Source organism: Balaenoptera borealis (genome assembly GCF_965194805.1).
Source record: "Balaenoptera borealis genome assembly, chromosome: X".
Classification (NCBI taxonomy): Eukaryota; Metazoa; Chordata; class Mammalia; order Artiodactyla; family Balaenopteridae; genus Balaenoptera; species Balaenoptera borealis.
Window position 1 is genome coordinate 108,285,327 of NC_138881.1, and position 25,554 is coordinate 108,310,880.

Below are 25,554 nucleotides of genomic sequence, written 5' to 3' on the forward strand. Positions count from 1 at the left end.
AGGTAGAGCAGTTACCACAGTGCCTGGCACATAGAGGGTTCTAAATAAAACACGTACTGTTATGACTGTTAATATTGAATGAATGCCATAATGTGTTGGATTAAAAGCTCGGGCTTTGGAGTCAGACAAACCTAAGTCTGAATCCTGATACTGCCATCTACTAGCTAATGAGCAAGTTGCTAAACCTCTCTGAGTCTTGGTTTTCTTATCTTGAAAATGGAAACAATAATATTACTACTTTAAAGGGATTTAGTGATAATTAAGTAAAAGTACTTATGTGAAACCATGAGAAGAGTATCTGTCACATGAGTACAGTGTTAAGCCACCAGGATTATTATTGCTGTTATTACTGTTAATACATCCACTTATTACTCTTTTTTTTCTTTTTTTTTGAGAAAATCATCATCTCCCTTGTGAGAGACCACAGTTTTTAATGTCCTCACCTCCTCGGTATATTTCCATTTCTTCACAACTTCTTATTCTTTTTTTTTTTTAAGATTTATTTAATTTATTTATTTTTTTATTGGCTGCATTGGGTCTTCGTTGCTGCGCACGGGCTTTCTCTAGTTGCAGTGAGCGGGGGCTACTCTTCGCTGCAGTGCGCAGTCTTCTCATTGCGGTGGCTTCTCTTGTTGCGGAGCACCGGCTCTAGGTGCGTGGGCTCAGTAGTTGTGGCTCGCGGGCTCTAGAGCGCAGGCTCAGTAGTTGCTCCGCGGCATGTGGGATCTTCCTGGCCCAGGGCTCGAACCCGTGTCCCCTGAATTGGCAGGTGGATTCTTAACCACTGCACCACCAGGGAAGTCTTTTTTTTTTTTGGCCGAGAGGCTTGTGGGATCCTATTTCCCCAACCAGGGATTGAACCCATGCCCTCGGCAGCGAAAGTGGGGAGTCCCAACCATGGACCACCAGGGAATTCCTGACAACCTCTTATTCTTTACAATAAATATTTGAGTACACCACTGTCTGCTGGGCATTGTTTTAGGTGCTGGGATACTGGAGCCTTGGAGGAAGAAATCTCTCTTCTCTAAGGTCAATCCCTCTATCTGCACCTTGGATCCTTGTCCCTCCCAATCACCAAGGGATTTTTCTTGCAACCTTTCTGCCTCCCTCTTCTAGTATCTTAAATGTCCCCCTCTTCGTTGGCTCCTTCTCCTTTGCTTTAAAGAGGCTTCATGTTTTGTCAAGAATTTCTGTTCAACCCTTCTAACTAATTTAATTAAAATTGTATTTTGTTCCTTTTTATTTCCAAACTTCTTCAATACGTGGTCTCTCGTCTCCGTTTCCTCAGGATATCATCTCTCCTCAATTCCCTGTAACCTTGTTGCTACCCTCTTACTGACCACTTATCAAAACCACTTATTTTGTGGTCTCTAGTGAACTCCTTGACACATCCAAAGAAAGTCTCTCAATCTTCATTTTCCGTGTCCTGTTTTCAGCATTTGACACTGCTAACTCTCACCTCCATATTAATTCTTTATTTTTCATTTTCATTGATTGCGAACATTTTCAAATGTAGGAAAGTACATGGAATAACATAACCAGTGTATGTACCCTCCACCCAGTTCTATCAAATCTGGCCAGATCCACTTTCAGATTGTGTTTAAAGAAATAAATATTTCAGATATAGTTGATATTTCTTGTATGCCCCTCCCCAGTTTCAATCCTCTCCCTCTCTTGAATTTGGTGATGATCCTGACCTTTCATATTTTATATATTATTACTATTGTATGTATGTAGTCATAAGCAACAGGTAATATTTTCAGACTTTATATACTGTACATGTTTTGTAATTTTCTCTTTATGCTCAACATTATATTTTTGAGATTTTACTCTGTTCATACATGTAGCTTGAGCTATTCATTTTAATTTCCAAATAGTATTCAACTTCATGAATACCATGATTTATTTATTCATTCACCTACTGATGGACATTCAATTTGCTTCCTTTTTTTTTTTTTTTTGAGATTACCAATCATGCTGCAATGAGCATTCTTTTACATGTCTCCTTGTGCACAAAGGTTAGAATTTTGCCCAGGTCTGTAGCTAGAAATGGAATTTCTGGGTTGAAGGGTATTGCCTATACAACTTTATTATACAATGTCAAATGGCTCTTCATAGCAGTTCTACCAACCTATACTCCTTATAGCAGTGATCAGAGTTCTATGTGTTCTACATTCTCAACAGCACTTGGTATTGTCTGAATTTTTACATTTTTGTCAAAGCAATGATTGTTTCATAGTATCTCATGGCTTGAATTTTTAAAAATTTTTACTGGGGTATAATTGATTTACAATGTTGTGTTAGTTTCAGGTGTATAGCAAAGTGAATCTATTATACAAATACATAAATCCACTCTTTTTTAGATTCTTTTCCCATATAGGCCATTACAGGGTATTGAGTAGAGTTCCCTGTGCTATACAGTAGGTCCTTTTTAGTTATCTCTTTCATATATAGTAGTGTGTATGTGTCAATCCCAATCTTCCAATTTATCCCTCCTCCCTTTACCCACTGGTAACCACAAGTTTATTTTCTACATCCGTAACTCTATTTCGGTTTTGTAGATAAGTTCATTTGTAGCCTTTTTTTTAGATTCCACATATAAGCGATATCATATGATATTTGTCTTTCTCTGTGTGACTTACTTCACTCAGTAGGAGACTCTCTAGGTCCATCCGTGTTGCTGCAATGGCTTGAATTTTTAATTTCCCTGAGTAGTAATGAGGTGAAGCACCCTTTCATGTCCTTTTGGCCCATTTGGGTTTCCTTGACTATGAATTGCTTATTCATATATCTTGTCAGTTTTTCTACTAGGTTTCTTTCCTTTTTTTCTCACTGATTTGTAGGGGTTCTTATACATTCTAGATACGAATTCATTCATTCATTTAATCATGGGACTTCCCTGGTGGTCCAGTGGTTAAGACTTCACCTTCCAATGCAGGGGGTACGGGTTCGATCCCTGGTCGGGGAACTAGGATCCCACATGCCTTGTGGCCAAAAAGCCAAAACATTTAATCAATATTTTTCTAGCATCTACTTTGTTCCAGGAATGGTTCTAGGCACTGGGAATGCAGGAATGATCCAAACAGATAAAAATCCCTGCCCTCATGGAACTTACATTCTAGTAGGGGAAGGTAAACAATAAACACAATTGATAAGTAAAATAGATAGAATAATGGATAATGATAAATCCTCTGGAGAAAAAATTAATAGGGAAGAGGGATAGGGAGCATGTGTGTATGGGAGTGGGAAAGGAAATTGTTGAACTGCAATTTTAAGTAAAGTTCTCTAGGAAGACCTCACTGAGAAAGTGAGTTTTGAGCAAAGACCTGAAGAAGGTAAGAGTGCAGGCAGAGTGAACAGCAAGTGCAAAGGCCCTGAGGCAAGAGTGTGCCTGGCAAGTCCTAGGAATAGCATGGAGCAGTGTTTCATTAAGCAGAGTGAGTTGGAGAGAGTGGTGGGAGAGGAAGTCAGAGAGGTGATGACAGCTAGAGTGTAGAACCTCATAGATTATCCTTTGTTAGTTATATGCATTGAAAACATATTTTCCCAGTCTGTGGCTTGTCTTTTAAGTTGTTTATGTTATCTCGAAGTGCGTACATTTTGAAATTTAATGTAGTTAAATGTGTCAATCAATTCCCTTATTGTTTGTGCTTTTTAGTGTCTTAAGTAATCATTCTCATTCCCTATTCCAAGGTTATAATGATATTCTCCTATTTTCTTCTGAAAGTTGTAAAGATTTGCTTTTCACATTTAGATCTCTATTCCACCAGATATTGATTTTTTTTTCTCTATGGTGTGAGATAGGGATCTAATTTTATAATTTTCCATGTCGATTATCAATAGTTCCAGCACCATTTAGTGGATAATCCATTTTCCCTCACTGATTTAAAATGTCAAATATGCTGCATAACAACTTTCCATATATGTGTAGATCTGTTTTGGGACTCTGTATTTGGTTCCATTGGTCTGTCTACCTCCATACCACACTGTCTTAATTACTATAGGTTTAAATCAGTCTTGAAATATAGGTCATGGTAGATTCTTGAGCAAATGAATAACACAATTGAAACATTACTCTGGGAAGAATATTCTTATGACTGTCAACAGAGTAAAATGGTCAAAGGTGATATCACAAGGGCTTACACTAAAGTGATGGCAGTGTGAATGGCGAGAAAACAAGGAACCTAAAAGTAATTCCAAAGAACATATTAACAAGATTTGTTGGCTGATTGGCTACAGAGCAATTAGGAGAGAGGAAGCAAGCATATGGCTTTGAAATTTCAAGCCTGGGTCACTGTGTGAAATAACGATGAGTTAGTTTTGTCATCCAATGCTTTGGTAACAATGGGTTATATGAGGCAAGGGATCTGGGCCAGAGATATGTATTTGGTCCTTGCCTGCTTAGAGGTGACCTAGAGGGGGACCAAAGAAAGCAAAGGTCTGAGCTTTGGGGATTTTCCCTATTTAGGTGGTGGAAGGAAGAAGTAGGGGGGACATCTGAGAGGTATGATAATCAGTACGGTGCATTCTATTAACCATAACAAGGATTTTTTGAATGGATGACGTAGGTCCTAGTGGCCCCAACACCTCTGAGTTCCCTCATTGGTATGACTGTGCTTTGTTTCTATGGCAATCTTCAAAGTCACCAGAGCAAGTCTGTTGTCACAGGCAGCATTGAAAGCGTATCCCTTGCTGGATGTGGGGGAGACGCCCCCGGTCCGACGGGTCTCTCCCTGCAGTTCCGCAGGTTGGCCGCAGGGGGCGGAATCTGCGGCGGCCTGGAAAACTGGCGGGGGCGGGAGGCGCCGCTCTCTCTCGGGTCAGGCTCCCGGCTCCCGGCTCCCGGCTCCCGGCTCCCCGCGCCTGGCTCCCTGCGCCCGGCTCCCCGCGCCCGGCACCCCGTGCCCGGCACGGAGCCGTTTCTCTAAGGACGCGCAGCCGAGGCGAGGGGGTGTGAGGACGCGGGAGGCAGTGTCGTCGGATCCGCCCGCAGTCCGCAGCCCCGCCGAGCCTGGAAGCTGCCGGGATGGAGCCGCCGCTCCCGGTTGGAGTCCAGCCCCTTGCCGTATCCGCCTGAGAGAAGGGGGGAGGGGAGGCCGCGTGGGGCGGGGGCGGGGGTCCGCGGGACTGCGGATCGCGGCGGAGGGGCGGCTAGGGGGCGGTCAGGACCCGAGGCCGAGCTGAGCGGGGGAGGGGGGCCGGCGCGGGAGGCGCTGTCTCCGACCCTGGGGAGGGAGGGTGGGCTGAGGGGCGGGAGCCTCCCTCCACCCCACACCGCGGGTCCCCTTCCGGGCAGCGCTTCTAGAAGAGACCCTTGACTAGCGCCTGCATACTATCGAGGGTATGGAGATGAAGGGTCCTGTCCGGGAGCCCTGTGCCCTAACCCTAGCCCAGAGGAACGGGCAGTATGAGTAAGTAACCACCTGATACCCACAGAGGAGGGGAGCCTCCCATTACCTCCCAACCCCAAACCGCGACAAGCCACCCACCCTCCTCCCACTGAGGCCGCGCAGGCAACAGGTTCGGGCCCAGGTGTGACGTGCCAGTGCTCTAACCACCGAGCTTTGTCCTCAGCTTCCAAGCCGGTGGATTGATTGCTCCTCTCCGTGTGGCTCAGTGGAAGGACTCAATGGGCGGGGAAGCAGGAAGCCTGGGTTCTTAGTTCCTGCCCCTGCAACTGACATGGGTTGTGTAATCCTGGGCTAGTCAATAAAGCTTTCTGGGCCTTAGTGTCCTCATCAGTTTAATAAAAACATTAACTGCTTTAATTTATAGCCTTTGGAGTTTTAACTGGGAGAATAATAAATGCGAAAGTGGTTTACAAAAAGTATAAGTACTGTAGAAACGCTTCATTGTTAACCTTACAGAGGTGCCTTTTCTTAACCTCATTCAGCTGGTTCCTCCAGTCTCACCACCCCCTTATTCCATGTGCTTGGAGGCATATTCATTAATTCAGTAATGGTTTTGTGTAGGCCAGTAACTGCCTCACTTATTGACTTGACAGTTAGAAAAAGTAATGAAATGTGTAGAAATGTAAACGACATTTGACATTTCATCAGAGTGTGTTACCTTCCACCCTGCCTTGCACATAGGAGCTCAGTAAAGACTGTTGACTGATTGATCAAAAGATTTTGATAAGCCATCACTATACTGCTGATCTCCCTTGCCACTAATGCCTCATCTAAAGTATCCCTGATGACCATCACATATCATAGGTAGGTCCCTATCGCCGTGTGCCCAAGCCACCTCCCCTGGTTGTTCACTGGTTTCTTGACACCAGTGAAGAATTGTTGATCGCTGAAAATTTTTTAATTGTTGATCATTTAAATCCTGCCATCCCCCAACATTGGATTCTGCTTAAAAACAATTTTTCTCAGTCCCTGCTTTTAGATTGTCCAGACTCAATCTTTATCTGTGCTGTCCAGTTTACAGAGAAGAAATTCACACTGGCCTAGCCTGCCCTTTTCTGAGGCTCTTGGCGTCACTCTCAACTGGACGTCAACTGGTTCTATGGAGGTAGCTCTTCCCTAGATCCTGCTTGGTCAGTTCTGTTGAAGTGATAAATTCATTTTATTTTTCCCAGATTTCATCAAACCCTGGAAGACCAGTTTAATGAAAGTAAATTCAACAGAAAAGTGAATTGAAAAGTGGAACACCACTGCCACTTCCAAAGGCAAGAATAGGGTGGGAAGATGTAAGCCTTGGGCAAATCAGTAAATTTTTTGCGCCTCGGTTTCCTCTTCTTAAAAACAAAATTATAAGGATTAAATAAAATAGCTACATTGTTGAGATGACCACATCCCAGGATCTGGTCCCTTGGTTTGGTAGGTTTGGAACTCTATTCAGCTGATAAGGGAGTGAGCAGCTGGCCTTGAGGTAAATGCCTTATTCTATCTGGTCTCTTGTACTGGAAGAACTTTTAAACTTGCAGTGGTAGCTCTCCTGATTATTTGTGTCCTCCCCATAGAGAAATCAAATTCTGTATTCCAATTCTGTAAAAGTTAAGGGTATAGCACAACTAACACTCAGTGGCTTGATGTGTATCAGGTACTCTTCTAAGCATTTCATGAATTAGTTCATTTAACCCTCATGTGAGGGTTACTGTGAAATTGTAATATCATCATCATCATCCCCCTTTTCTAGATATAGAAGTTGAGGTACAGAGAGGTTAAGTCATTTGTCTGAGTCATTACATTGTCTGAGAAGTTTCTTTTGAAATCATTTATTGGAGACACCTGATACTGTCAAACCATATATAACCCTCAAATCCTTGTCTCTTGGGTGCCTTCTCTGACTTGAGTGTCCAGAACTTTTTTACTTTGGGCCTTTTTATCCTAGAACTTGAAGCCTATTGCATTCTTTAGTTCTGTAGTTCCTGCTATCAACCATAGGAGAAATTTACTTGAGAGACTAAAATTACAATTAAAGGTAAGGCTTTTTTGCACACAAGGAATCAAACACTAACATTCATTTTTTCAAGGCAAATGGATTATGATGCCACCTGTTGTTTCATCTTTAACCTTCCTTGAACAAATCAAAGTATTTCCTAGGGATAATGCTGGGTCTGCATTCACAATTTTTTACTCTTTTCTGTTTCCAACTACCAAATTCTGATTTCCATTTTTTTGCCATATACCTATTATTTTTCACCTTTCTGTGCTGAAAGGAATGATTAGATTTAGGTAGAATTTTTATTCTTATTCTTAGCCCTACTCTCTTGTTACAATTTATTTAGTGACTAACATGTAGTAGATATTAAATAAATATTTGTGGAATTGACTTAAATTCCCAGTTTATGTTTTGTGATGGGTTGTTTTGGGGGGAGGTTGCATTTCTTTTTTAAATTGAGAAATAATTGATGTATAACATTGTATTAGTTTCAGGTGTATAACATAATTACTTGATATTTGTATATATTGTGAAATGATCACCACAATAATTCTTGTTAACATTCATCACCACACATAGTTAACAATTTTTTTCTTGTGATGAGAACTTTTTTTTTAATAAATTTATTTATTTATTTATTTATATCTTTGACTGCATTGGGTCTTCGTTGCTGCGCACAGGCTTTCTCTAGTTGCGAGCGGGGGCTACTCTTCATTGTGGTGCGCAGGCTTCTCATTGCGGTGGCTTCGCTTGTTGTAGAGCATGGGCTCTAGGCACGCAGGCTTTAGTAGTTGTGGCACATGGGCTCAGTAGTTGTGGCACACGGGCTTAGTTGCTCCGCGGCATGTGGGATCTTCCTGGCCCAGGGCTCGAACCCGTGTCCCCTGCATTGGAAGGCGGATTCTTGACCACTGCGCCACCAGGGCAGCCCTGTTGTGATGAGAACTTTTAAGATTTACTCTCTTTTTTTTAAATAGATCTTTATTGGAGTATAATTGCTTCACAATACCATGTTAGCTTCTGTTGCACAACAAAGCGAATCAGCCATATGCATACATATGTCCCCATAGCCCCTCCCTGTTGAGCCTCCCTCCCATCCCCCCTACCCCACCCCTCTAGGTCATCGCAAAGCACCGGAGCCGATCTCCCTGTGCTATGCTGCTGGTTCCCACCAGCCAACTATTTTACGTTGGGTAGTATATGTATATCGATGATACTCTCACTTCGCCCCAGCTTCGCCCTCCCACCCCGTGTCCTCAAGTCCATTTTCTATGTCTACCTCTTTATTCCTGCCCTGCAACTAGGTCCATAAGATTTATTCTCTTAAAAACTTTTAAATATACAGTACACTGTTATTAAGTATAGTCATCACGCTGTACATTACATCCCCATGACTTATCTATTTTATAACTGGAAATTTGTACCTTTTGACCCCCTTCACCCATTTCATCCCCCCCACCCCCTGCCTCTGACAACCACCAATCTGTTCTCTGTGTCTATGAGTTCAGTATTTTTGGTTTTTGTTTTTCGATTTCACACATAAGTGAGATCATATGATATTTGTCTTTCTCTGTCTGACTTATTTCACTTAGCATAATGCCCCCAAGGTCCATCCATGTCATTGTCTGTTTTGTGATGGTTTTTAACAATACAATCCAGTTGAATCTTTACTGCTGATGTTCAACACCATTTCTGTACTATGTTACTTGGGAATTATATTGGTTTGTGTTCATTTTCCTCAAAGTAAGCTCTTCCTCCTTGACCCTTGCTTTGTCAGTCTTATCTGCTTTCTGGTCTCCATCTGGGTTTATAGGATTCTCTGCTTGACTCATGAACTTTGCAGTTTGAAAAGGGCCTGCCCCATATTCTTGTAGCCATCTTAAAATATTAAACCCCTGCAAATTAGGCAAGCAGGATCAGAGCAGAAAGACAGCATTAATACTTTTATTTCCCTTAGTCCTGTCTAAGCAGTTCCTTTCCCCAAGTTAACTCCTTCAAAGTTAACACATTTGAAAAAAATTTCAAAAAGCTAAAACGATAAGCCTCCCCAAAAGACAACAAAATGGAAATCAAACCTTTCAGAACAATGACTTCTAATATCACATGTTGAACAGGTGTATTTAGAAATTCATCTCTGTTTATAGCTTAATTAAATGTTTGTTTATTCAACCAATATTTATTGAGCATCTATTAAGTAGGTGACAAAACTGAATATAATAGGGTCTTTGCTTTCAAGGAGCTCAAATCTGAGGGAAATAAATGTAACTATAACAGAGTGTGTTAAGGTGCTCTATTTGAGGGGCAGGCAAAGGGCATGAGGCCAAGTTTCACAGAGGAGGTGATAGTTGAGCTAGGTCTCAGGAAGAAAAGAAGAGTGTTCCTGGCAAAAAGAACCACCTGAAGAGTGATTTGGGGGGAAGGTAGGAGATGTTCAGAATGGCCATTTACCAGTAGGTTATACCTTGACTGTGGGCCACTAAGAATAAGTAGTAAATGAAAATTAGTATTTCAGGAGTACATAGGAATTTAGAAATCTTGCATTTCATACTGGGGGGCCAAGTTCAGTCATGCTTACCAGAAGTACTAGCATGAAATTAGAAACCATGGTAAAAACACAAGGGATGTAAAGGCAATCTGGTTGTGATATCTGCTACCTTATTGGTCACTGGGATTATTTTGACTGATTCAGCTGGCTGGGCACCTCCTCTTACTTCTCCATGAACCTGTATATTTGTTTGAAGAGATAGAATCATTCTTTGATAAAAGCCATGGGAATATACCCAGAAAGCTGATTGATGAAATTTATAATACATTTATTCAACAAACTTGAGTGACTACTATGTGCCAGGTACTGTACTAGGTGCTAGAAATACTGTGGTGAAAAGACAGCCAGTCCCTGCCCTCAAGGACTTCACACCTAGCTATTAGTTCTTCTCTCTGGTATGCGTAATCTGAAGGTGTGTGCACTGTAATTCATGCTCTTAAGTTTGTAAACTGTTTTTAGGACATAGACTATTTTATGTTCTCTATGGCATAGAATTGTGGGTATTCAGATACTGATCACCACTAATACGCTTTTAGACCTAAAGCAATATCTATCATGATGCTCAGATCTAGGGAACAAGATACAGCAAGTCTAATAAATACAGACTAGATTTGTATACAACACAGCAATGTATTTTGTTGTTAAATGTTTGAGTTTTTCAGTAGCTATTCGTTGATGCATTCTTCTGTTTCCTAGGCTAATAATCCGGTTGCACAAGAAGGAACAGCATGTTCAAGATATCATTCCTATAAATAGCCACTTTAGATGTGTTCAAGGTACTAGCTTTAATTGCTTAGCTAGTTTTATAATGTTTTTCCTTGGTCATTATTGCTTTGTGTAATACCATACATATTTAAATTTGTCACTGCACATAAAATGAAATGTATTACACTTTGTGCAAAAAGATAACATTACTAATCTACCATTGAGAAGATGATAAGTGCTTTGTTTAAGAGCCCTGAAGGATTATACTGAAATATATATATTCTTACCTGCTACCCTGGCTGGGGTTAGAGATGTATGTAGTCTGTTACCTATGTAGGTAGTCTTTTATGCTGATGAACCTATATGTGGATTTAAATCACATTCTTGGGTTTAACTGATACACTGCTCATTGTAAAGTATCAAGGTCACTTGAATTCACATGCGTTCAGCACTTTCTCCCCACACTATCTGAAATTAAAACATTTGGCAACAAGCCTTGCCAGATTGTAATACCTTACACTCAATTGTGCTGATTCTCAAACCTTTGCATTGGTGAATCATAAGAAAATCGACTCTGGGGAGGAAATATTTGGCTTCCTGCCTTCAAATTTGGGGAAAGAGAACAGAAAATCTGTTGTTTCATCTGCTACAATGAGACTCAAAAATTGGGAGGTTTGTGTAGGAGGTGTTGCTTCTGTCATTTCACATTGCTCTAGAAAGGAAATTGATTATTAGAGAACAAGTGCATTGTGTTGCCAGTGGGTTCATTGCCTTCATCAGACAGGCATTCTGTGTCAGCTGTAGCTTCTTGGAAAACTTGAATCCTACCTTGCATGGCTTCTTTCTTAAACTACATTCAACTTTTTTTTAATCACAAAACTAATATATATATACTGTAAAAAGTTTGGAAAGAACAGAAAATTATAAAGGAAATAAGTAAATTCACATCCTTCAGAGATAAACACCTAACATTTTCCTTTTTTCTACACCTGTAACTTTTAGGGTAGGTGGGACTCATACTGTATGTAGTTTTTTGTCTGTTCCACATGCCATCGTATTATAAGTGCTTTTACATGCTATTAATAGCTGTATACTATTCCATTTTATGAATGGCCTATATTGTAGTTATTCCCTGTGTTTGACATTCAGGTTATTTTTTGTTAGTATAAATAAGTAATGAATCTTCCTGCATGTCTCTTATTTCCTTAGGATTTATCTCTGTAAGTAGAAATACTAAGTGGGCATGACTTTTTAAGAGAGCATGTATTAAGAATTAAAAATACCCACAGTGAATAGAATCCACATTGTATAGAAGAATGAAGTCTTTTATTTAGCCATTTAGCCTGCCCTGTGTGAGAGAGACATATTGAACGAGGCACCTGCATGCTATAGTAAGTTACTGTGGTCACCTCACTTTTCATAGTGTAGTACTCTTTGTTACATGCTCAGCCCTTTAAGGAGGAGAAAAGCCAAAGAACATGACGTTAGTATCCTATTAACTCTATACCTTTTTGTGCTATCAATACTTCTAGAGTCTTGTTTACCCTGTTTCTCTTAGTCTTATTTTTAATAAGAAATAGATGGCAGGTTGCTAGATTGGAATCTAGGAAAATATGTGTGCACACACACAGTAGTTCCCCATGACAAAAGGAACAGTTACCTCCTTGAGTTTTCACATCCTTTGTTTCCCAACCTGTACATCTATTTTGAAAAGTCTCTAAGTACTTCGGTTTTAAAGAATTAAAGTTATCAAATAGCAGTTGTGAACATGTAATACCTATGCCCTGATGCACTGTTGTCCCTTGCTTCATTCACCATGCTAGTAAAAGTATCGAGACTATTCTCTGATATTAGACAACTTAGGTAATTATCAGTTGCTTCTGTTGCACCTGTGTAATGGAGCCAAATATACAGTCCAGGCTAGTGAGAGAACTAGAAAAGGCTGAGCCTACTCCATTTGGCCAAGGTAGATCCAAACGAATCCCAAGGAGTCAGTACCCAGAGTTTAACTAGCCAGGAGGGTCTGGCAGGTGCCGTTGGCCAAATCCAGGAAAGTCAGAGAGGAAGAGATGGGTTGGGTCTAGACACTAGAGGTAAGGAAGGAAGTCCAGGTGAGCCATAGAGAGAAAAGAGAACTCTGAACTTGGAGACTGTGCTTTGGCCCATTTTATACTTCCTTGTTGGGTGTGGTAAGCCTTGGATCCACAAGTGTTAATGGTAGACTGAAGATAAAGAACTTCAAGTATTCTCTGCTCCTATATGGGACAGGGGTGGAGGTAATGAGGTCCCTGGGAAATTTTCAGAGACTAGATTTGAGTTAAGAAGGTAATTCACCTTTAGGCCTTTGGGGTCACTTTCTTGGCTTTTTATAAGAATTACCTAAGTGATACAGTTAGATTATATTAAATTAGTGTGTTATAGTTGAGGGGAATTAACCACCTTCACTTGGATTCACATGTTATATTCCCTACTATGGTCATTGCTTGATTTGCTTTGAGGCATTCCATGTGGTTACTTGTTAATTTTTCTTTTAGTTGAATTGCTCATAGTCTTTAGAACGTAGTGCTATTAAAATCCCCTTTGAAAAATGCTAAACAAAAAAGCAAAGGATTTTTTTCATGTGTTCTAAAACCTAGGAGTGGTGATTGAGAGAAGTAGTTATTTAGTTAGGTGTATACTTCTTTTGGTTGTAATGAATGGTTTTCTCTTCCCTGATTCTGTTCTTTCTTCTTTTCCTTCAGAAGCGGAAGAAACTCTTTTGATTGACATAGCTTCAAACAGTGAGTATCTTTCTGAATGGAGTTGATTTTCATTCAACAAATATTTACTTGAATACCCACTGTATTTAAGACACCTTTTTTACACAACTTTTATCTTACCATTTTATCCTGTATTCTCCATTTTCTTAAGGCAGCCATACAAATTAGCATTACCTCCCAAAAACATTTAGCCTAAGCTTAAGAAAAAGCAGGTGGCTGGCAAGAATCTTTAAAAAGTTGAAAGTATGATCTGCTTTTCTAATGCTGAACTTCTTTGAACTACCAGTATTGTTGCTATCAGTTAAGTCATTGCTGTGGAACTGAAAATTGTAGGAAGGGCCAGAAAGTGTTTAAAGCACATAAGGTTTATGAGTGTTTTTTTTTTTTAACTGCTGTTATGTTTTAAGCTTTTCTCCCCTCATCCATTTTTTATTTTTGCATTTTAAATCATAATGTTTTCCTTTGTTTGTTATATTATTTGGGGAGACTACAGAGTCCCTCTTGTACCAGGGATACCTTTTTTTTTCTTAAAATAATTTTGGTCTTTTATTTAAGCCCATCCTCTCAAGGCATTTCTTTATCAGCGAGAACATGGTCTTCCTTCTCACTGTTTCTGTTCTCTCATTTTTATCTGTTTGAAGCAAATCATCACTGACTTTCTGTGCAAGCTGTTCTCCATTTATCATCTAAAATTGTACTCTGATAACATGGGGAGGAGAAAATGGGCACTTGAAAGCTACTGTATCTACTCTGTGTTTGCTGTGGGAAAGAGTATATGACCACATGAATCTAAATCAAATGGGTTACCTTATCTCTTGGCTGAGTCCTTGGATGAGTGGGGCTTGGCCCTTAGCTTGGGACTATCAGTTTATACATAATTTTGCTTAGACACAGTCCCTGTCCTTGGCACTATTATTTTGTATTGCAAAGTTTAGATAGACTTTTTCTGGTTTGGGTTTTATTAATTCTTTCTTTTGGTCATAGATTTTGGAAGTCTTAAGGGTTGATCCTGAAAGGCTGAGCACTTCCAGCTTCTAGCTTCTACTGCAGATATCCAAGAGAGCAAATAACTTAATAGCTATGTCTTATTGTACAGAAAAAGCAGAAGGCAAGAACAACACTAATAAAGCAAAATTTGAGCAAAGTTTGTTCAGCAGTGACTGACATTGCTGCTGAAATCTGCTGAAATTAGATACCTAAATGTCCTGTTCTTAGTGTGGAAATAGGTATTTGATCCAAAGCTGAAAAGTTAAACTGAGCTGTGCCTTTTCTCTTACAAACACCTAATTTATAGCGTTCGTTTTGTTGGTCTCTCCTACACAGAAATTAACCATGTGTTGCTCTGTCCAGAGTTCAAGTCACTGGATCATATGGGAAGTAGTTAAGTTACCACTTGAATAAAATCCTTTGTTATTTCTGCCCATTTATTAATATTTGCACTGAAACTAGATTTTTATCTTGATCCTTAGGCTTCATATATAAACCTTTAGAGTACACAGTATGTTGCTGGAGGGAGACCTTGGGTTTGTTAAGCAGGCCTGATTTTACTGTAACTGTGTATTTTCCCACTGTCTGGATGTTAGTATTAAACATTTAAAAAAATTTTTTCTGATTATACAGGTAATACATCCTCATTATGTACAATTTGGAAAATTCAGAAAAGTTTGAAGTATCAAATTAAAATTATGCTCCTGCAACTTAGAGATCACCACTGTAATTAACATTTTCATGTATCTCCTTCCAGTCTTTTATTTATATTTTTACATAATTGGAATCCTCATATGTAGTTTTTATCCTGCATTTTCATTTACCATTATATTGTGACCTTTTCCCATGTCATTTAAAATTATTTAAAAACATGGTTTGTTTGTTTATTTTAGTATTAGTTGTTTTATTTGTTTGTTTGGTTTTTTATACTGCAGGTTCTTATTAGTCATCAATTTTATACACATCAGTGTATACATGTCAATCCCAATCGCCCAATTCAGCACACCACCACCCCACCCCACCATGGTTTTCCCCCCTTGGTGTCCATACGTCCGTTCTCTGCCTCTGTGTCTCAGCTTCTGCTCTGCAAACCAGCTCATCCGTACCATTTTTCTAGGTTCCACATACATGCGTTAATATACGATATTTGTTTTTCTCTTTCTGACTTACTTCACTCTGTATGACAGTCTCTAGATCCGTCCATGTCTCAACAAATGACTCAATTTCGTTCCTTTTTATGGCTGAGTAATATTCCATTGTATACATGTACCACATCTTCTTTATCCATTCGTCTGTCGATGGGCATTTAGGTTGCTTCCATGACCTGGCTGTTGTAAATAGTGCTGCAATGAACATTGGGGTGCATGTGTCTTTTTGAATTACGGTTTTCTCTGGGTATATGCCCAGTAGTGGGATTGCTGGATCATATGGTAATTCTATTTTTAGTTTTTTAAGGAACCTCCATACTGTTCTCCACAGTGGCTGTATCAGTTTACATTCCCACCAACAGTGCAAGAGGGTTCCCTTTTCTCCGCACCCTCTCCAGCATTTGTTGTTTGTAGATTTTCTGATGATGCCCATTCTAACTGGTGTGAGGTGATACCTCATTGTAGTTTTGATTTGCATTTCTCTAATAATTAGTGATGTTGAGCAGCTTTCCATGTGCTTCTTGGCCATCTGTATGTCTCCTTTGGAGAAATGTCTATTTAGGTCTTCTGTCCATTTTGGATTGGGTTGTTTGTTTCTTTAATATTGAACTGCATGAGCTGTTTATATATTTTGGAGATTAATCCTTTGTCCGTTGATTGGTTCGCAAATATTTTCTCCCATTCTGAGGGTTGTCTTTTCGTCTTGTTTATGGTTTCCTTTGCTGTGCAAAAGCTTTTAAGTTTCATTAGGTCCCATTTGTTTATTTTTGTTTGTATTTCCATTACTCTAGGAGGTGGATCAAAAAATATCTTGCTGTGATTTATGTCAAAGAGTGTTCTTCCTATGTTTTCCTCTAAGAGTTTTATAGTGTCCGGTCTTACATTTAGGTCTCTAATCCATTTTGAGTTTATTTTTGTATATGGTGTTAGGGAGTGTTCTAATTTCATTCTTTTACCTGTAGCTGTCCAGTTTTCCCAGCACCCCTTACTGAAGAGACTGTCTTTTCTCCATTGTATATCCTTGCCTCCTTTGTCATAGATTAGTTGACCATAGGTGTGTGGATTTATCTCTGGGCTTTCTATCCTGTTCCATTGATCTATCTTTCTGTTTTTGTGCCAGTACCATATTGTCTTGATGACTGTAACTTTGTAGTATAGTCTGAAGTCAGGGAGTCTGATTCCTCCAGCTCTGTTTTTTTCCCTCAAGACTGCTTTGGCTATTCGGGATCTTTTGTGTCTCCATACAAATTTTAAGATGATTTGTTCTAGTTCTGTAAAAAATGCCATTGGTAATTTGATAGGAATTGCATTGAATCTGTAGATTGCTTTGGGTAGTATAGTCATTTTCACAATATTGATTCTTCCAATCCAAGAACATGGTATATCTCTCCATCTGTTGGTATCTTTAATTTCTTTCTTCAGTGTCTTATAGTTTTCTGCATACAGGTCTTTTGTCTCCCTAGGTAGGTTTACTTCTAGGTGTTTTATTCTTTTTGTTGCAATGGTAAATGGGAGTGTTTCCTTAATTTCTCTTTCAGATTTTTCATCATTAGTGTATAGGAATGCAAGAGATTTCTGTGCATTAATTTTGTATCCTGCAACTTTACCAAATTCATAGATTAGCTCTAGTAGTTTTCTGGTGGCATTTTAGGATATTCTCTATGTATAGTATCATGTCATCAGCAAAGAGTGACAGTTTTACTTCTTCTTTTCCAATTTGTATTCCTTTTATTTCTTTTTCTTCTCTGATTGCCATGGCTAGGACTTCCAAAACCATGTTGAATAATAGTGGTGAGAGTGGACATCCTTGTCTCGTTCCTGATCTTAGAGGAAATGCTTTCAGTTTTTCACCATTGAGAATGAAGTTTGCTGTGGGTTTGTCGTATATGGCCTTTATTATGTTGAGGTAGGTTCCCTCTATGCCCACTTTCTGGAGAGCTTTTATCATAAATGGGTGTTGAATTTTGTCAAAAGCTTTTTCTGCATCTATTGAGATGATCATATGGTTTTTATTCTTCAATTTGTTAATATGGTGTATCACATTGATTGATTTGCGTATATTGAAGAATCCTTGCATCCCTGGGATAAATCCCACTTGACTGTGGTGTATGATCCTTTTAATGTGTTGTTGGATTCTGTTTGCTAGTATTTTATTGAGGATTTTTGCATCTATATTCATCAGTGATATTGGTGTGTAATTTTCTTTTTTTGTAGTATCTTTGTCTGGTATCAGGGTGATGGTGGCCTCATAGAATGAGTTTGGGAGTGTCCCTTCCTCTGCAATTTTTTGGAAGAGTTTGAGAAGGATGGGTGTTAGCTCTTCTCTAAATGTTTGATAGAATTCATCTGTGAAGCCATCTGGTCCTGGACTTTTGTTTGTTGGAAGATTTTTAATCACAGTTTCAATTTCAGTGCTTGTGATTGGTCTGTTCATATTTTCTGTTTCTTCCTGGTTCAGTCTTGGATGGTTATACCTTTCTAAGAATTTGTCCATTTCTTCCAGGTTATCCATTTTATTGGCATAGCGTTGCTTGTAGTAGTCTCTTAGGATGCTTTGTATTTCTGCGGTGTCTGTTGTAACTTCTCCTTTTTTATTTCTAATTTTATTGATTTGAGTCCTCTCCCTCTTTTTCTTGATGAGTCTGGCTAATGGTTTATCAATTTTGTTTATCTTCTCAAAGAACCAGCTTTTAGTTTTATTGATCTTTGCTCTTGTTTTCTTTGTTTCTATTTCATTTATTTCTGCTCTGATCTTGATGATTTCTTTCCTTCTGCTAACTTTGGGTTTTGTTTGTTCTTCTTTCTCTAGTTCCTTTAGGTGTAAGGTTAGATTGTTTACTTGAGATTTTTCTTGTTTCTTGAGGTACGCTTGTATAGCTATAAACTTCCCTCTTCGAACTGCTTTTGGTGCATCCCATAGGTTTTGGATCGTCGTGTTTTCATTGTCATTTGTCTCTAGGTAGTTTTTGATTTCCTCTTTGATTTCTTCAGTGATCTCTTGGTTATTTAGTAACGTATTGTTTAGCCTCCATGTGTTTGTGTTTTTTACGTTTTTTTCTCTGTAATTCATTTCTAATCTCATAGCGTTGTGGTCAGAACAGATCCTTGATATGATTTCAATTTTCTTAAATTTACTGAGGCTTGATTTGTGACCCAAGATGTGATCTGTCCTGGAGAATGTTCCGTGCGCACTTGAGAAGAAAGTGTAATCTGCTGTTTTTGGATGGAACGTCCTATAAATATCAATTAAATCTATCTGGTCTATTGTGTCATTTAAAGCTTCTGTTTCCTTATTTATCTTCATTTTGGATGACCTGTCCATTGGTGTAAGTGAGGTGTTAAAGTCCCCCACTATTATTGTGTTACTGTCGATTTCCTCTTTTACAGCTGTTAGCAGTTGCCTTATGTATTGAGGTGCTCCTATGTTGGGTGCATATATGTTTATAATTGTTATATCTTCTTCTTGGATTGATCCCTTGTTCATTATATAGTGTCCTTCCTTGTCTCTTGTAACGTTCTTTACTTTAAAGTCTATCTGATATGAGTATCGCTACTCCAGCTTTCTTTTGATTTCCATTTGCATGGAATATCTTTTTCCATCCCCTCACTTTCAGTCTGTATGTGTCCCTGGGTTTGAAGTGGGTCTCTTGTAGACAGCATATATATGGGTCTTGTTTTTGTATCCATTCAGCAAGCCTGTGTCTTTTGGTTGGAGCATTTAATCCATTCACGTTTAAGGTAATTATCGATATGTATGCTCCTATGACCATTTTCTTAATTGTTTTGGGTTTGTTTTTGTAGGTCCTTTTCTTCTCTTGTGTTTCCCACTTAGAGAAGTTCCTTTAGCATTTGTTGTAGAGCTGGTTTGGTGGTGCTGAATTCTCTTAGCTTTTGCTTGTCTGTAAAGCTTTTGATTTCTCCATCAAATCTGAATGAGATCCCTGCCGGGTAGAGTAATCTTGGTTGTAGTTCTTCCCTTTCATCACTTTAAGTATATCATGCCACTCCGTTCTGGCTTGTAGAGTTTCTGCTGAGAAATCAGCTGTTTACCTTATGGGAGTTCCCTTGTATGTTATTTGTCGTTTTTCCCTTGCTGCTTTCAATAATTTTTCTTTGTCTTTAATTTTTGCCAATTTGATTACTATGTGTCTCTGTGTGTTTCTCCTTGGGTTTATCCTGTATGGGACTCGCTGTGCTTCCTGGACTTGGGTGGCTATTTCCTTTCCCATGTTAGGGAAGTTTTCGACTATAATCTCTTCAGATATTTTCTCGGGTCCTTTCTCTCCCTCTTCTCCTTCTGGGACCCCTATAATGCAAATGTTGTTGCGGTTTAACGTTGTCCCAGAGATCTCTTAGGCTGTCTTCATTTTTTTTCATTCTTTTTTCTTTAGTCTGTTCCGCAGCAGTGAATTCCACCATTCTGTCTTCCAGGTCACTTATCCGTTCTTCTGCCTCAGTTATTCTGCTATTGATTCCTTTTAGTGAGTTTTCATTTCAGTTATTGTATTGTTCATCTCTGTTTGTTTGTTCTTTAATTCTTCTAGGTCTTTGTTAAACATTTCTTGCATCTTCTCGATCTTTGCCTCCATTCTTTTTCCGAGGTCCTGGATCATCTTCACTATCATTATTCTGAATTCTTTTTCTGGAAGGTTGCCTATCTCCACTTCATTTAGTCGTTTTTCTGGGGTTTTATCTTGTTCCTTCATCTGGTATATAGCCCTCTGCCTTTTCATCTTGTCTGTCTTTCTGTGAATGTGGTTTTTGTTCCACAGGCTGCAGGATTGTAGTTCTTCTTGCTTCTGCTGTCTGCCGTCTGGTGGAAGAGGCTGTCTAAGAGGCTTGATGGGACGGACTGGTGGTGGGTAGAGCTGACTGTTGCTCTGGTGGGAAGAGCTCAGTAAAACTTTAATCCACTTGACTGTTGATGGCTGAGGCTGGGTTCCCTCCCTATTGGTTGTTTGGCCTGAGGCAACCCAACACTGGAGCCTACCTGGGCTCTTTGGTTGGGCTAATGGTGGACTCTGGGAGGGCTCCTGCCAAGGAGTACTTCCTAGTACTTCTGCTGCCAGTGTCCTTGTCCCCACAGTGAAACAGAGCCACCCCCCGCCTCCGCAGGAGACCCTCCAACACTAGCAGGTAGGTCTGGTTCAGTCTCCCCTGGGGTCACTGCTCCTTCCCCTGGGTCCTGATGCGCACACTACTTTGTGTGCCCTCCAAGAGTGGAGTCTCTGTTTCCCCCAGTCCTGTCGAAGTCCTGCAATCAATTCCCACTAGGCTTCAAAGTCTGATTCTCTAGGAATTCCTCCTCCCATTGCCAGACCCCCAGGTTGGGAAGCCTGACGTGGGGCTCAGAACTTTCACTCCAGTGGGTGGACTTCTGTGGTATAATTGTTCGCCAGTCTGTGAGTCACCCACCCACCAGTTATGGGATTTGATTTTACTGTGATTGCGCCCCTCCTACCATCTCATTGTGGCTTCTCCTTTGTCTTTGGATGTGGGGTATCTTTTTTGGTGAGTTCCAGTGCCTTCCTGTCGATGATTGTCCAGCAGCTAGTTGTGATTCTGGTGTTCTCGCAAGAGGGAGTGAGAGCACGTCCTTCTACTCCGCCATCTTGTTTCCTCCAAAAACATGATTTTTAATGGCTAATATTTCACCATAGTTATGCACCAAATTTTATTAAATTAACTCCTTTATAAAATTAAGTCACTGTCAAGGAACATGGTAAATCTCTCTCTACTTACTCAGTTTCTCTTTATATCTCTCAGTAACATTTTGCGGTTTCTTCATAGCTATCATACATTTGTAGGTTAACTATTTTTTGATGGATTTTATTTGTTTGCTGCTATTGTCAGTGGAACCTTTTTTCTCTTATCTTCTAATTGCTTATTACTAGTATACAGAGCAGCTGTTGAGTTTTAGATATTTATCTTTTATCCAGCCACTTTACAGAAATTTATTTTTATTTTTGGGGGGCTGTTTATTTTCTTTTTTGGTTTTGATAGACAGCCCTAGTCATCTGCAAATAGTAGTTTTGTTTCTTTCTAGTAGCTATAACTATTAGTTTTGCTTTATGTCTCATTACACCAATAAGAATTTGGAGATCAATGTTAAATAATGATGATTTATGTTTAGGTCCTGATTTCAGTGAGAATGCCTCAAGTGGTGCTTCATTGTTGAGGATGTTATTGCCTGTTGATTTGATAGTGTTTTTTAAAACCATGTTAAGAAACTGCATTTATTTCAAGTTTGTGTGGTTTTTAAAATGGTGAATGTATATTGAATTTTATCAAACGTCTTTTGTATTTATAGAGATGGTTATATTGTTCTTCCTTATTTGACCTATTGATGGACTGTATTACACTAATTCCCTAATATTAAACCCTCTTTTATTCATTATTCAACAAGTATTTGTTGAGTGCCTTCTATTTGCCAGGCACTATTCTAAGTGCTGCACAATCAGTAGAGAACAACATAGATAAGGTTGCTCCTCCAGCTTTGGTTCTTGCTTCTGTGCTGTTTGATACTAGTGTCACGTAGATGCCTATAATCCATTAGTGCATTCCATAAACATGTGAATACCTTCCATGTGCCAGGCACTGTGTTCTGGGGATATAGCAGAAAGCAATATAGTCATGATACTTCATGAAACTTAGTGAAGGAAACAGAATTTAAACTGATAAGGTATAGTCGTATAATTGCAGGGGGTTTTTTTGGTTTGTTTTGGGGTTTTTTTTTTTTTGGCCGCATCGCGTGGTTTGTGGGATTTCAGTTCCCTGACCAGGGATCAAACCCAGGCCCTCTGCAGTGGAAGCCCAGGATCCTAACCACTGGACCGCCAGGGAATTCCCCATAATTGCAGTTTTGATAAATGCTATCAAGGAGAAATACAGAGAGTTTATAAGAGTGCTAACTAAATTAGGCAGGGTACTCAGGGAAGGCCTCTTTGAAGAAGTGATATTTAAATTGAGACCAGAGGGGATAAGTAAGAGACAGGTGAAAATGGGGAAGAGTATTCCAGGTAAAAGGAACCGCATGTGTAAAGGCCCCAAATTGGAAGTAGCTTGACACTTTCTTTGAAATGAAAGAAGGCCAGGATGCCTGAAATAAGGCTCAGACACCAAGGTAGGACAGGCTAGGACCAGATCCAGTAGGGTCTTGTAAGCCATGATAAGGAATCTGGATTTTCAGATTTTTAAAAATTGAAAGAATATGAAGGATTTTATGCCTATGTTGGGGTGCCAGTTAGGAGGCTCCTTCAGTAGTTTAAGCTAGAGAGTGTGGTGGCAGTAAGAATGGAGAGAAGTGGACAGATTTGATAAATGTTTTTGGAGGTTAAATCAACAGAGGTTGGTGTGGGTGTAGGGGGTGAGCTGAAGTGTCAAGGATGAATGCCAGATTTCTGGCATGAATGTGGATGGTGATACCATTTGCAGAAATAAGAACATTGCAGGAGGAATGAGTTTTCCTGGGGTAGGGGTCATGAATTCAGTTTTAGCTATGTTTACTTTGAGATTTCTTTGAGACATCTGAGTGTAGGTGATAAATTGGCAGTTGAATGTATGCATCTGAAGCTCAGAAGTAAAGTCTGGGTCTCTAGCACATAGAGGGTATTTGAAACCATGAGAGACGATATGACTGTATATAGAGCTGTGCTCTCAGATACCATAGCCACTAGTCGTATGTGCCTATTTAAATTAATTAGAACGAAATTAGAAAATCGGTTTCTCAGTTCCTCAGCACTAATCACATTTCACATACTCCTTAGCCACATGAGGTCACTGGTTACCATATTGGACAGTGCAGTTAAAGAACATGTCCATCATCACAGAAAGTCCTATTGGACAGTGCTGATACACAGTGAGAAAAAGGTTTAAGATTGAACTCACTCTACTTTTTAAAGTTCACATAGAGGAGGAGATGCTTCAAAGGGCACTAAAAATTAGTGACCAAAGAGAGAGATAAAATAGATGAGCATGGTATCATAGAAGCCTTTGGAAGAGACTGTTTCAAGGAGGGGTCAAGTGTTGATTTCTGCTGCTAGGTCTGATAAGATGACTGAAGAGTATCCATTGGATTTAGTAATATGAAGATTATTGGTGACCTTAACAAAGCAATTTCAGAGGGGTGGTAGGAGCCAGAGTCATATTGGAGTGGATTAAAGCGAGAAATGGGAGGTGAGCAAGTAGCAACTGTGTGTCTTTTAAAGCTTGACTGCAAAGGGGGAATGTAGAGGTGGACCGGAGTTGGAGGGAGATATGGGGTCCAGGAAGGTTTTTTGTTTTTTAAATGAGGAGGATTTAGAACATGATTTATTTTAATGCTGATGAGAAGGAGCCTGTGTGAGGAAGAGGTTAAAGATACTTGGGGGAGGTGTCTAGAGAATCATTGTGAGATTCCTGAGAGAACCTGAGGGGTTGCAATTCAGAAAGAAGATGGCCTTTGATAGGAGGACTCTTCTTCCTTGCATCAGAAGAGAAAGGAGAAGATGAGTACAGATACAGGTAGGTTTCCATGTGATGGCTTCTGTTTCCTCTGAAGTATGAGGTAAAGCTCATAAAGTATGAAGAAGAGAGCTTGAGAAGAGGGGGATCCAAAGATTGAGGATAAATGAGAAGGTGTGAATAGTGGTTCCAAATAGTAGTGGGAGACAAGTTGACTATGGAAACTTAGATTGCTTCCTATCATATAGGGCCCCGTTGAGCTTAGCGGTCAATTTATAATGGGGTGTGTGTGTGTGTGTGTGTGTGTGTGTGTGTGTGTGTGTGTGTGTGTGGTTTTACTCCCTCAGACATAAGTACAGAGAAGCCAGTTAGTTGGATTTCTGAGGGTTGGGAGTTAGCCATGTAGGTGTTAGCCAGAACAGAGTGGTAAGGCAGTTCTGGGTTTTTGCAACAGAGTGAAATGATAGCATCTGTTTGATAAAAAGGGAAGTGAAAGCAGGAGGAAGTGAATGGATACTGAGAAAGTGGAGGGATCAGTGCGCTGGAGGTTCCCATAAGAGCAGGTAAGCTGGAAGGAGTAACAGTTCAGAGTGGGATATCTGAATTAGAGATTTATGAGGTGATGGTGTTTCTGTGATGAAAGGTTCAGGGTATAACTGAGGCAGTCCCAGTAGGGACTGAGGGAGTAGGTGGCTGAGGTGGAGGGGCAAGGTCGTTGGATGAGGAAGTTGAAGGTGTTGACTGAGCTTTCTGTGCTAATTTTGCAGGGACGCAAAATTAAAGCAGGGGTGTGAGTGGAGAGGAAGTCTTAATCAGGCCTGGATTTGGAAGTTTCTGGGAAGTTGGTACATGATTTCATGGAGGAGGGAAGGGAAGAAGCTGGCATAGTCCAGTGGGTGAGCCTCAAAGGAGAAGGTATTTTTCATGAGGGAGGAGGAGAGGGAATGGTCTGGAGATGGCATTAGGACAAATAAGGACATCAGTCTTAAATTGCATAGGGTGTGAAAGACTATAAATAGCCTCTAGTTCAGAGGGCCGCAGGGGGAGCTAGTCTCAGGGGCCAGCCAGTTTGCAGGTGACTCTGATTTTCAGTCTGGATGCACTAGATCACCTGGAGGAGTGTTTTAGAAACTCCCAGTGCCTGGGCTTCACCCCCAGAGATTCTGTTTTCTTGGCTTGGGATGGGGCCCCAAGTGTCAGTATTTCCTAAAAGCACCTCTGGTAATTCTAATGCACGCTTAGTTGAGAACTACTGAGAGATGCAGGGAGTATTCAGAGGAGAAGTTGAAGATAGAGGAGTGTTTGCTGATCACAAAGAGGCCATAGGGGCTGGAAGGGAGGAGAGTAGAAGGTTGGGTGGTGGGGGTAATTTGTCCTCTTTCCCATGCAACATGGTGAGAGAGCATCTAGTGTTATTTTGTAAGCAATTTCTGGAATCTTCTGTCCGTTAAATGGGTCAGTTTATTTTTTATATTTGCTAAAATATATCTTTCAAGGACTGTGGGACAGAGAGAATATGTGTTCTTGTTCTAAGTCTGTATCAGGTAGAAACTGCTCTTTTTAAATTTTTTTTCTACTT

The 25,554-nt window shown here is 39.9% G+C and overlaps 1 protein-coding gene across 4 annotated transcripts in view; it reads left to right on the forward strand.

The window, feature by feature from the left end:
* The first annotated feature begins 4,805 nt into the window (after positions 1–4,805).
* OCRL (OCRL inositol polyphosphate-5-phosphatase) overlaps positions 4,806–25,554 on the forward strand; it is a 64,578-nt gene continuing 43,829 nt past the window's right edge. For 3 of the 4 annotated variants that reach the window (XM_082377101.1, XM_082377102.1, XM_082377103.1), the window contains exons 1-4: positions 4,806–5,065; positions 5,341–5,411; positions 10,631–10,710; positions 13,381–13,419. In XM_082377101.1, coding sequence (XP_082233227.1) covers positions 5,027–5,065; positions 5,341–5,411; positions 10,631–10,710; positions 13,381–13,419 — 229 coding nt within the window. In that variant the 5' untranslated portion in view covers positions 4,806–5,026. Of the gene's footprint in view, positions 5,066–5,340; positions 5,412–10,630; positions 10,711–13,380; positions 13,420–25,554 lie in introns of those variants that run through there. The other variant, XM_082377104.1, reaches the window with a different exon arrangement.